This window comes from Cetorhinus maximus, chromosome 29, assembly GCF_964194155.1.
Source record: "Cetorhinus maximus chromosome 29, sCetMax3.hap1.1, whole genome shotgun sequence".
NCBI lineage: Eukaryota > Metazoa > Chordata > Chondrichthyes > Lamniformes > Cetorhinidae > Cetorhinus > Cetorhinus maximus.
In genome coordinates, this window is record NC_135907.1 from 22,019,829 (window position 1) to 22,032,699 (window position 12,871).

Here is a 12,871-nt window from a genome sequence, read left to right on the forward strand (position 1 = left end):
AACCCTCTCTTTGCTTTCCGAATTTCCTTTTTGATTTCACTCCTCTGTTTTCCATACTCCTCTTGGCTTTCTGTAGTATTGAGTTCTCAGTGTCTGACATCAGCTTTCCTTTTCGGCTTTATCTTACCCTGTAAGCTCCTTGGCATCCAGGGGGCTATAGATTTGGCCTTCCCATTCTTTTTCTTTGTGGGAATATGTTTTCGCTGAATCCCTTGAATCTCCGCTTTGAATGACTCCCACTGCTCTGACAGTGATTTATCTTCAAGTAGCTGTTTGCAGTCCACTTTTGCTAAATCTCTTCTCAGCTTAGTAAAATTGGCTTTGCCCCAATTTAGAACTCTAACTCCTGCTCTATTTTTGGACTTTTCCATAATTATGTTATAACTAACTGAATTATGATCACTATTACTAAAGTGCTCTCCCGCTGTCACTCCTTCCACCTCCAGCTTCATTTCCTAAAATTAAGTCCAGAACTGGGTCTGGTGGGTTTTTTTTTGTGGAGTGGTAAGGAATTGAAGGAAAATCAAAGACTATAGCCTTCATTAACCCCAAACTTGGAGATCTGATTTACTAAGCTAAAGCAGTTTGTGCATGTATGACCCATATATTTCCATGGCCTCATCCCATTCTATCTCAGGAACATCCCTCACCCATTAACTCTTAGCTCTTCCACTGCCGCTCACCCTCCATTCTCTGTTCTTGTGGAAAAATGTTGACATGACTCAATGGTTGACGGTTCCAGGGACATTCTACAATCTGAACAGAGTCCCCAGCGGACCAAGAGATTTTTACACCCAGCCAACCAAGCTCGAGCGAGGCACAGAAAGTCTTTGGTATGGGAATGAGAGACTTACTTCGAGATGAACTTCTTGGAGTCGTGGTAGTAACGACCAACATGTCCAATGTTGGCAGCCTCGTCAGACATCATCATTCTCCGTAAGAAGGCTTCCATGACCAGTTTGGTTTCAGTCTTTAGGACGATGAGGCTCTGCTTCTCCTCTTGACACAGCGTACTCTCCGCCATCCCAGGATCCAGCGAGTGTGTCCCCATTATGGAGCTAAAGGAGAAAACAGAAAAAGCAACTACCGCTCATTACTCACCAACATGCAATCGGATTTACAAAAAAATAAAGGGGAGAAAATACTCGCAAGGAATTGCAATTAAAAAGAACCCACTCAAAATTAAGTATTTTGCCACTGGCACACGTTACTGAAAGGAAAGGGCTGATTAACCCTTCTGAGTACTGAATTATTGGGCCTGAATTTAACAACAGCTTATATTTGTAGAGCATCTTTAATGTAACGAAACGTCCCAAGGTGCTTCACAGGAATGTTATAAAATAAAGTATGACTCCAAGCCACATAAGGAGATCTAAGGTAAGGTGACCAAAAATTGGCCTTAGAGGTAGGTTTTAAGGAGTGTCTTAAAAGGTGGAAAGTGAAGTGGAGGTGCAGAGGGGTAGAGAGGGAATTCCAGAGCTCAGGGCCTAGGCAATTGAAAGCACGGCCACAATAGCGAAGTAATTATAACTGGGAATGCACTACAGACCTGAATCAGAGGATGCAGATATCTCAGAGGGTTGTGGGGTTGGAGAGGTTGAGGGGTGATTTGAAAACAAGATTGAGAATTTTAAAGTCAAGACGTTGCTTGACCAGGAGCCAGTGTAGGTTCACGGGCTCAGGGTAAAAGGGGATTGGGATTTGCTACAGGTGAGAGCATGGACAGTAGAGTTTTGGATGACTTCTGGTTGCTGGCAAAATGTGCACCTTAAATCTGCAAAGGTTACGTTTCTCTTAACTCTGTCACCCGCTTCCAAATTTTCTCCCCCATCTCCCCTGAAGCTGTTCAGGTGAAGAAGCTCCAAGAATAGTGTCCACTACCTTGACCTGGCGCCATAGAGTCTCGATGGTGTCAAAAGGCCATTCTAACAGAGGAGAGATATTCCCCGCTCCCCGACCCTAAAATGACCTTCATATAACACATGCACACACTTTCATGAGGCCACTAGAAAGTGCAGAGGAGCAGAATCTACAGTTGATTTTTTTTTTCCCTCTGCCCAGTCCAGGGTGGGCTGATGCCAAGTGCGCTGCTGAATTTATTGGTCCGCTTGTTAACTTGGGCACAGACCCAGTTACCATATTGGACACCACATTTAACCACCAGTTATAGTCTCAGAATATTGGAGTTTGACAAGAGGGTTTAATAGTTCCTTGCACCTTTCAGTTTTGTCGGGGTTCTTTCACCTTCCAAAATGGTGGGCACTTAAATTTGGCTCTGGTGCCAAAGTTCTGAGTCGACGCTGGGTAGAGCAATTGGAGTGGTACCAGGCAATAATGCCAGCTTAGCTCAGTTGGTAGCCCTCTTGCCTTTAAGTCTGAAAGTTCTGGGTTCAAGCCCCAGAAACTTCAGAACTTGACTCTACAGTCTAGGCTGACACTCCTAGTGCAGTGTCGAGGGATGTAGCCCTTTCAACTTTGACGTTGAACTGAGGGCTCTGTCTGTTCAGCTGCGTATTGAAGGGGGAAGAGTCTTCAGTCTTCCCTGCTCCTGGCCAACATCTCAAAATGTTTCACATATAATGAGAAACTTTGGAATGTAGTTACACTTGTTATGCAAGAAATGGCCTTTTCCCACATAGCACTGAGGGGAATGATCTGATAACATTGTACATTCCCCGTGTAGCAAGCAGTAGAATTGAGTTATGTTAAAGTTAGATAGAACCAGGCTTGGAATAAAGTGAACAGTTTTAGTCTCCAGGGTACAGAGAAGGTGCAAAAAGATCTAAAAAAAAAATGAAACCAGAACGGAAAGGTTTTTTCCATCAGGGAAGACTGAATATTACGCTGTATCTTTTCTCTAGAAAAAAAGACTTTGGGGAGTGGGGGGTGAGCTAAAAGAGGTGTTTAAAATGATGAAAAGGCTTCATAGGGCAGACGTAGAGATATTTCTACTTGTGGGGAGCCCAGAACTAGGGGTATTAAATGTAAGATAGTCTCCTTTACCCAGAGAGTGGTGAGAATGTGGAACTCACTACTACAGGAAGTGGTTGAGATGCGTAGCATAGATCAGTTCAAAAGGGAATTAGACTGTTATCTGAAAAGGAAGAATGTGCAGGGTTACGGGGAGAAGGCGGGAGAATGGCACTCGGTGAGTTGCTCATTCAGGGAGCCAACACAGGCCTGATGGGCCAATCGGCCTCCTTCTGTGCCTTAACAATTCTGTGACATTTAAGAGGAAACTGATGAACACACAAGGGAGAAAGGAATAGAAGGATGTGCTGATAAGATGAAATAGGATGGGAGGAGGCTCACGTGGACCACAAACACCGGTATGGATTAGTTGGGCTGAGTGGCCTGTTCCTGGTATGTAAATTCTATATAATTCCATATTGTCTATCCCTAGCTGGCTTTGATTCAGGGAAGAATTTTGGTTTTGCACCCTGCTCTTCTTTGAATAATGCCATTCAATCATCTCGATCCAGCAACAATTAATCGACAATTATAAGGCACCTGTAATGCATAGAAACATCCCAAGGTGCTTCAGAAGGTGCATAGAGATTGAATGGACTCCATATCAACTAAGAAATTGAATGGACTCCATATCAACTAAGAAATTGAATGGACTCCATATCAACTAAGGAATTGAATGGACTCCATATCAACTAAGGAATTGAATGGACTCCATATCAACTAAGGAATGATTAACACTCGGTCACAAGGCGGGTTTTAAGGGCATCTTAAAGGAGGAATAGGAGCTACCGGATAAGACAGATGAAGTGAAGGGTGACACTTCTGACAATGCAGCTCTCCTTCAGTCAGCCGAAATGACCTGCCCTAATTCTGGAGCAAAGGTTGAAGCCATAACACGTCTCAGAGCAGCAAGATGAGCCAAGCTGACCAAGAACCAGTGGTTCTAGGTCTGCCTCTGTTGGGCAGGGAGAGGAATTAGAATATTGCATAACCCATATGTGTGTGTGGTGTTCTCACTCCCCAAGCTCCATTCGCACCAACTGAAATATGCCCTGTGAGGATGTATCAATTTGCAGAATGAAAAGAGTTAATCTCTGTGATTCACCCATTGTTGACGTGTCTCTGTGGTGGGATGGCAGGCAAAGGATAGGCTACAACCACAGACAGGAAGCAAGAGAAGACTGACAGGTTGTAACATGAAGAGTCAATGCGTGCAAGGAAATTTAAAAAAAAACAGCGACCATAAAGGGGAATTCTTTCAAGCTTATATAAGGCTTCGGAACCATGTATGTGAGGGGGAAGAGACAAGGCAGGGAGGCAGACATACGAAGACTCTATAGGAAAAAAACTTGCAGTACATTTTGGTTCAAGTCTGAAATAAATAACGCAGACAGGAGGAGGAAGTGAGGATTTGAATCATGGCACAAAGAGACAACAAAGAGAGAATTTTCTCTACAGAATTCACTGGCGAGCAGCTGTGAAGGGGTGAGGATCACTGTGCCTTGGGGAATTCCCCTTCCTCACAGGACGGATGGACAATCCAAAATCAGACCCGATTCAGACTGGCTCCCTGATTCCCATGTATCTGTGACAGCAGGCATCCATTCCCAGGGGAAACTTAAAAGACTTGTATTTATATAGCACTTTTCACAACTTCAGGTCATCCCAAACAACTTAAGAGTCACAGAATCACAGTGCAGAAGAGGCCCTTCGGCCCATCGAGTCTGCACTGACACGTGAGAAACACCTGACCTACCTACCTAATCCCATTTATCAGCACTTGGCCCATAGCCTTGAATGTTATGACGTGCCAAGTGCTCATCCAGGTGCTTTTTAAAGAATGTGAGGCAACCCGCCTCCACCACCCTCCCAGGCAGCGCATTCCAGACCGTCACCACCCTCTGGGTAAAAAAGTTTTTCCTCACATCCCTCCTAAACCTTCTGCCTCTTACCTTGAACTAATGTCCCCTTGTGACTGACCCTTCAACTAAGGGGAACAGCTGCTCCCTACCAACCCTGTCCATGCCCCTCATAATCTTGTACACCTCGATCAGGTCGCCCCTCAATCTTCTCTGCTCCAACAAAAACAACCCAAGTCTATACAACCTCTCTTCATAACTTAAACGTTTCATCCCAGGCAACGTCCTGGTGAATCTCCTCTGCACCCCCTCCAGTGCAATCACATCCTTCCTATAATGTGGCGACCAGAACTGCACACAGTACTCCAGCTGTGGCCTCACCAAGGTTCTATATAACTCCAACATGACCTCACTACTTTTGTAATCTATGCCTCGATTGATAAAGACAAGTGTCCCAAAGATTCAGCAAAGTACTTTGTACAGGTACACAATTGCAGCTCAGGGTTTGAGTACCAGCAACAATCAGCTGCTGCTCTTTACCTGCACAGCACTTTCCACAATTGAAATACTTAACTGAGCTGGCTCTGGGCTGTTTTCTGAATTAATCTCAGTTACAGATCGCACAACAATGGAATTAACTAACACCCAGCAAAAGCAGAAAGGACTTGCGTTTACAAAATTATGAGTGGCATGGACAGAGTAGATAGTCAGAAGCTTTTTCCCAGGGTGGAAGAGTCAATTACTAGGGGACATAGATTTAAGGTGAGAGGAGAAAACTATAAAGGTGATGTGCGGGGCAAGTTTTTTACGCAGAGGGTAGTGAGTGTCTGGAATTCGCTGCCAGAGGAGGTGGTGGAAGCAGGTACGATAGTGGGGTTTAAGAGGCAGCTTGACAAATACATGAATAGGATGGGAATAGAGGGATACGGACCCCGGAAGTGCAAAATGTTTTAGTTGACGGGCAATATGATCGGCGCACACTTGGAGGGCCGAAGGGCCTGTTCCTGTTCCTGTTCTTTGTTCTCTTGGTTTGTATTGCACTGGGAGCGTCAGCCTCGATTTGTATCTTCGGAGTGGGGCTTAACGCCATAACCTTCCGACTCAACAGGTGAGAGGGCTCCCCCTCTGAGCACTGGTGTCAAAAGGTGCTTACAAATGCAAGGTTAGCATGAAAAAAAAAAGAGGGGTTTAATATTAGTGATAAAAAAAAAACAGCAAATGCTGGAAATGCTCAGCAGGTCTGGCAGCATGTGTGGAGAGAGAAACAGAGTTTAACATGTAACATTTCAGGTCAATGACTTATCAGAAAAGGAAAATATGAGAGATGTAACAGGTTTTTAAGTAGATACAAGGTCAGGGGAGGGTTGGAAAAAGGGAAAGCCTGTGAAAAGTTTGAAGGCAGGAGAGATTAAATGACAAAATAGATGATGGTGCAAGGCAATAGGAGATAGTAGTGGAACAAGTAAAGAAAAGGTGGGTCTGGAGGTTTAACCTGGGGAGTTCTGATTAGGAAACACACCTGAAAATCCTTCCTCCCCTGCTTTGGGATACAGATTTCCAATATTTACCCAAGGGATTTCCTGCCTCATCTCACTAATTGAGCAATTGGGTTTATCCAAAATGATTTGCTTATCTAAATGAAGGGCGTTTCACAATTCATCTGATCAAGTGACCTCCAACCCACCAGATCCAGGAAACTAAAGGAGGCAATTATATCTCCAGCTGCCCTGCTGGTGTGAATGAAGATTTTTTTAAAATATGATATCGATGTATTTTTCTGGCTCTGGTTTCAGTATAATTGAGGCTTTTGACCATCAGCAGCTTGCACCAGCCAGGGAGGAGGCAAATTCCAGTCACTACCCCCAGCCATGGCAGAAACGTCAGTGCACTTGTGGTGTTTCACTTGTTGAGAGGTGACAGGTTAATGTTTTGACTCCAGCTCCCAGGGTGTGTCCTACGTTGCCTGCAGTGCTAACCCTGTCATGTCTGCTGAGGACAGTCACTGGGAGATGTTATAAACCTGTGTCTTCCCTGTGCCAAATCTCAGCAGATCTTACATGTTTCAATTTGGTGCCATCACTGATTGTGGGGAATCAGGCTGTCGGGAATGGGTGGGGGTGGGGGGAACACGAGAGAAAAATAGATAAACAGCTAGAGAGGAGAGAGAGATAGAAAGAAAGAATGGGGGGATATGGGGGAGGGATATGGGGGGAGATATTGGGGGGAGGGATATGGTGGGGGGAGATATGGGGGGAGGGATATGGTGGGGGGAGATATGGGGGGAGGGATATGGTGGGGGGAGATATTGGGGGAGGGATATGGTGGGGGGAGATATGGGGGGGCAAAAAGGGAAATAATGGGGTAAATAGCATTTGTCATTGAGTCAGAGTTATTACAGCACGGAGGGAGGCTATTCGGGCCATCGAGTCCATGTCCACACTCTGTAGAGAAATCCAGTCAGTCCCACTCCCCTCCCTCTATCCCTCACTTTCCTTTGAAATCCTTAATCGTCTCCACTTCCACCGCCCTCGTAGGCAGCAAGATCCACATCATCACCACTTGCCACATAAAAAGGTTCTTCCTCACCTTCCCCTCCCGTATCGCTTGCCCAAAACCTTAAATCTGTGCCAAAACAAAAACAGAAATACCTGGAAAAATGCAGCAGGTCCGGCAGCATCTGCGGAGAGGAGCACAGTTAACGTTTCGAGTCCGAATGACTCTTCAACAGAACTAAGGAAAAATAGAAAAGGGGTGAAATATAAGCTGGTTTAAGGGAGGGGTTGGGATAAAAAGAGCTGGATAGAGGGCCAGTGATAGGTGGAGATAACCAAAAGATGTCACAGACAAAAGGACAAAGAGGCGTTGAAGGTGGTGATATTATCTAAAGGAATGTGCTAATTAAGGGTAGAAAGCAGGACGATAATGTCACCACCTTCAACACCTCTTTGTCCTTTTGTCTGTGACATCTTTTGGTTATCTCCACCTATCACTGGCCCTCTATCCAGCTCTTCTTGTCCCAACCCACCTCCCCCTCTTAAACCAGCTTATATTTCACCCCTTTTCTATTTTTCCTTAGTTCTGTTGAAGAGTCATTCGGACTCGAAACGTTAACTGTGTTCCTCTCCGCAGATGCTGCCAGACCTGCTGAGTTTTTCCAGGTATTTTTGTTTTTGTTTTGGATTTCCAGCATCCGCAGTTCTTTGCTTTTATCTCTTAAATCTGTGCCCCCTGGTCTTTGTACAATCAGCCAATGGGAACAGCCTTTTCTTCGTCCACCTTATCTAAACCTGTCGTAATCTCGTGCACCGCGATCAGCTCTTCCCTCAACCATCTTTGATCCAAGAAAAACAATCCCAGTTTCTTCAGTCAAACCTTGAAGCTAAAACCTTTCGAGCCTAACCAGAGCTTTGTAAAGGTTCAGCGTAACTTCCCTGCTCTTGCACTCGATGGCTATATTTATGAAGATTCCGCATGCTTTGCTAACCATTCTCTTGCATAAGAACATAAGAACTCAGAGCAGGAGGAGACAATTCAGCCCCTCGAGCCTGCCCGCCACTCATTACGATCGTGGCTGATCGCAACTCACCTTCAAAGATCTATGCGCATGGACCCCTTGCATACTCTAGAACTGTGCCATCAGGTTGATATTGACTCTCCCTATTCCTCCTGTCAAAATGCATCACGTCACGCATCAGTATTAAATTCCATCTGCTACTTGCCTGCCTATTCTGTTAGCCTGTCTATGCCCAGTTGCAGGCAATTTGCTTCATCCTCACTATTTGCCATTAACTCCGACAAACTTTAGAATTTTACCTTGTATCTCAATATCCAAGTCATTTGCACATATCAAAAAAATAGCAGTGACCCTCCTAGCACTGACCCTTGGAGAACACCACTATCTACTGCCCTCCAGCCTGAAAAATAACTATTACCCCACAACTTGCTGTCAAACCAATTCTTTATGCAAGGTGACACTGACACTCCTGTTGGATTAGCCTCAAGAGAGAATCTGGTGGGGGGGTGGGGGGGGTGGAAGAGAAAGTCAGGAAGAATGAGAGAGGGAACGGGCGTAAAGAGAGGGAAAACGGGAAAGAGAAAGAATGGGGAAGAAAGAAAAAAAGGGAGAGGGATGGTGTGGGAGAGTGAAAAGGGAGAGATGAGATCTGCCATAAAGCTGGTGGGGAGGAAGGCTGAGTGCGGTCAGAGTGCAGACACTGCAGGTTATTTTTACCCCTTACAGCACCGCACAGACACACAAAGGAATAAACTCCAGGGAACACACCCAGGCAAGCGGCTCACTCACCTGGGAACACACTGATCGAAATGTCTCCCCCCCCAAGACTGTTTTCTTTCTTTGAAAACTTTCGCCAAGTTTCCCTGAGTCGGAGGGTGAGTTTCTGAGGGAGGAAGAGAAGCGGCTGCCCCGGCGCTGGGTGTCACATCGCCCCTAAACTTCTCCAACTTTCCGCTGGCTGGCTACTACAATGAAACTGATCCAGTTTGGGGGGGGTGGGGGGGCGGTGCAGAACAGCCTGTGAGCTCGCTTCCGGGTTCTCCTCTTAAAGGGACCTGCAAGCTCTTTATCATCTGCAGACAAAAACAAAACACACAATGGGATGCAGTGGCATTGTGACTATTTTTTGGGGGACATGAGTTCAGATCCCCCTCAAAGCAGTTGTGGAATTTAAATTGTACGTTAAATAAAACCCTGGACTTTAAAAGTTAAGATCAGTGTGAAAAAAAAGAATTCGGATTTGTGTAGAGCTTTTAACATAGGGACATAGGAACAGGATTTAGGCCATTCAGCCCATCGAGCCTGCTCCACCATTCAATATGATCATGGCTGATCTGACTGTAACCTCTACTCCACATTCCCGCCTACCCCCGATAACCTTTCTCCCCCTTGTTTATCAAGAATTTATCTAGCTCCGCCTTAGAAATATTCAAAGACTCTGCTTCCACCGCCTTTTGAGGAAGAGAGTTCCAAAGACTCACAACCTTCTGGGAGAGAAAATTTCTCCTAATCTCTGTCTTAAATGGGTGACCCCTTATTTTTAAACAGTGACCCCCTAGTTCTAGATTGTCCCACAAGAGGAAACATCCTCTCCACATCCACCCTGTCAAGGCCCCTCAGGATCTTATGTTTCAATCAAGTCGCCTCTTACTCTCCTAAACAAGCCTAGCCTGTCCAGCCTTTCCTCATAAGATGACCCGCCGATTCCTGGTATTGGTCTAGTAAACCTTCCCTGAACTGCTTCAACGAATTTACATCCTTCCATTAATAAGGAGACTAATACTGTACACAGTACTCCTGATGTGGTCTCACCCAATGCTCTGTATAACTGAAGCATTACCTCCCCACTTTTGTATTCAATTCCCCTCACAATAAACGATAACATTCTATTAGCTTTCCTAGTGAATGATCTGTTTTTATGCAAGGGCAGGACACTAGGGATAATACCCCTGCTCTTCTTCAAAATAGGGCAATCAGGATGGATGCAGCTTTGGTTTAACATCTCATCTGAAAGGCAGTGCCTCCAACAGTGCAGCACCCCCTCAGTACAGCAGGTCAGCAATGCACTTTGTGCTATAGTGGGACTTGAACTTATACCTTTGTGACACAAAGGTGAGAGTACTACCAACTGAGCCACAGCTGACACTCTACTGAACGGTTGTAGAAACAATCTGATTCACTAATGTTCCTGTAGGGAAGGGAATCTGCCATTCTCACCTTGTCTGGTCCACAACAATGTGCTTGTCACTCCAAGGCAATTAGGAATGGGCAATAAGAAACACCCACATTCAGTGGCTAAACATAATCGAAATCATGAAACAGTGGAAGGAAGTCTTATGGCCCATCACATCCAAGAACTACCCAATTAGTCCCAATCCCCCTCCCACCCCCGACTCTTTCCCCAGGACTGTGCAAAATCTACTTTTCAGGTATTTATCCAATTCCCTTTAGAACAGGGTTGTGGGGAAGAGAGATGGAAAAGGAGAAGGGAGAGGGAATGGGGAAGAGTGAAGGAACAGGAAGAGAGAAGAAAGGGGAAGGAGAGAAAATGGGGAGGGAGGTAGAGAATGGAGAGAGAAGGAGAGGATGGGGAGGGGGAGGGATAGAAAGAGTGAGGGATAGGGATGGGAGAGTGAGAAGGAGAGATCAGATCTGCCAGAAAGCTGGGAGGAAGGCTGAGTGCGGTCAGAGTGCAGACACTGTAGGTTATCTTTACCCCTTATAGCACCGCACAGATACACAAAGGAATAAACTCCAGGGAACACACCCAGGCAGGCGGCTCACTCACCTGGGAGGGCTCTATGCAGTATACATCAGACAATTACTGTGAGTGACCTATAGTCTCCATTCAATCACTAATTCTCCCTTCTCTCTATTCCAGCCACCAGCTAGAAAAGGTGGAGGAAGAGCTCCATCCAGCACCTCAGCCCCAGCCTGCAGGGCACCTCTGGTGAGGATGCTGAGGAACCATCAGATGGAGACCCGTCACTGCACTCTCCACCAGCGCAGATACATGCACCTTGTGGGTCCTAGACCCAGAGTAGGCTCAGGGTCACCACCTGTTGATCACCTCACGGACACCTAGCCACAGCAGGCGGAGGCAGTGACAGCCGAGGTCTCTGACACTCGAGGGACTGCTGGAGACCAGGCCCCTGCTGAGTCCGAGTGCGAGGACGAGCCTCTAGAATCGGCTCTGACATAAATGTTGGAGATGCAAAGACAGGCAGGGGAACATCAGGCAGGGTTGTCAGAGGCCATCGCCAGACTGGAATGAAGGATGGAGGAGTCTGTCCACGTTCTGACTGACGTTGTGGCTCCAGCATGTCAGCACATCGAGGTCTCCATGGGAAGGGTAGCGGCCACATTGGGGACCCCAGGTCTAGCAGAATGCACAGTTTCTGCTGGATTTCCGCTTGGACCTGCACGCCATCGGTCTAGCCTCGTATGTGTTCCAGCAGTAGCTAGGCAAGAGGAGGCTGGGGCACCTTGACTTCCCTCCAGGTGCCCCTTCTCCTCAAGGAGTCAGGGAGGAGCGCCTCAGGCACCCAAAGGGAGGAGGAGTGCTGGTCAGAGACTCCGGGGACATCAGCCCAGGACACTCCAAGGGTACCCTGTCACTCCAAATCCCCTCTACCTGTAACCGCCTCAACTCTAGCAGGTCAGGCCAAGGAGGGTGCACTTGTCCCAGAGCAGGAAACCCTTAGCAGGCCGGGGCTATCTAGGCCTACGGCCTCCAGAGGACACCCACCAAAGTGAACCCAGACAACAGGGTACAGCAGTCAGCCAGCTGCCTTCACCTCTGCTGCAGATGTCGGGGCTGCACCTAGACATAGAGGTAGAGTTACGAATATTAAGAAGTTCTGAATGCACAATAGTGGCACATTATCACTGTACACAATCTTCACCATTGTAAATATATTTCGCATTTATCCCTCTCCGAGTCTCAGGTATTGAACGGCTAATCAATTGACCCAAGGTCTCACATTCATTCAAGGGCACAAAATGAAACCCCCTCACAGCCCCATTATCTCCCATCCTGTCCCTCAGTTCCATGAAGTCTCACTCAATCTCATCACAGGGAATCACCTTTAGTTCCACATCAGCTACATAAACAAAGGCACTTCCTATATGAAAATGATGGTTGGACAGTTGGACAGTACACATGTAAGACTTGCCACTTAAGTAGACATCATGTGACCTTATGAGAATTGTTCATCAAGGTTAGTGATTATCCTGATGCTGTTGCACTGAAGTCTGTAGTTTGTGAATGTTATAAGTATTTGTCGCGACCAACATTGGAGTTTTTTTCACCCAAGTACACTTTGCAATGGCATTTATTTTACGACAGTGAGGTTTTGGTAAAAGCATTATTCATCGTTGAGCACCATAGCCTTTCGTGCCTCCCTGCAGCATAATTTCTCTGCATTTAAGGCTAAATGTTATTTCTTTATTAGTTCCCACTCTCCCCATGCATGACGCTGAGCGATGGAAGTTGATTCCACTCGGTGACATTTGAAATGTCTGCTGG

General features: G+C 46.2%; 1 protein-coding gene across 1 annotated transcript in view; it reads right to left on the minus strand.

The window, feature by feature from the left end:
* Positions 1 to 9,332, minus strand: part of bcl2l12 (BCL2 like 12) — a 28,053-nt gene extending 18,721 nt beyond the window's left edge. Inside the window, exons 1-2 of the mRNA XM_078531783.1 lie at positions 9,133 to 9,332; positions 855 to 1,058 (exon numbers count right to left, since the gene is read on the minus strand). Of these exons, the coding sequence (XP_078387909.1) occupies positions 855 to 1,051 (197 nt within the window). The 5' untranslated portion in view covers positions 1,052 to 1,058; positions 9,133 to 9,332. The remainder of the gene's footprint in view (positions 1 to 854; positions 1,059 to 9,132) is intronic.
* Between the last annotated feature and the right edge of the window lie 3,539 nt (positions 9,333 to 12,871).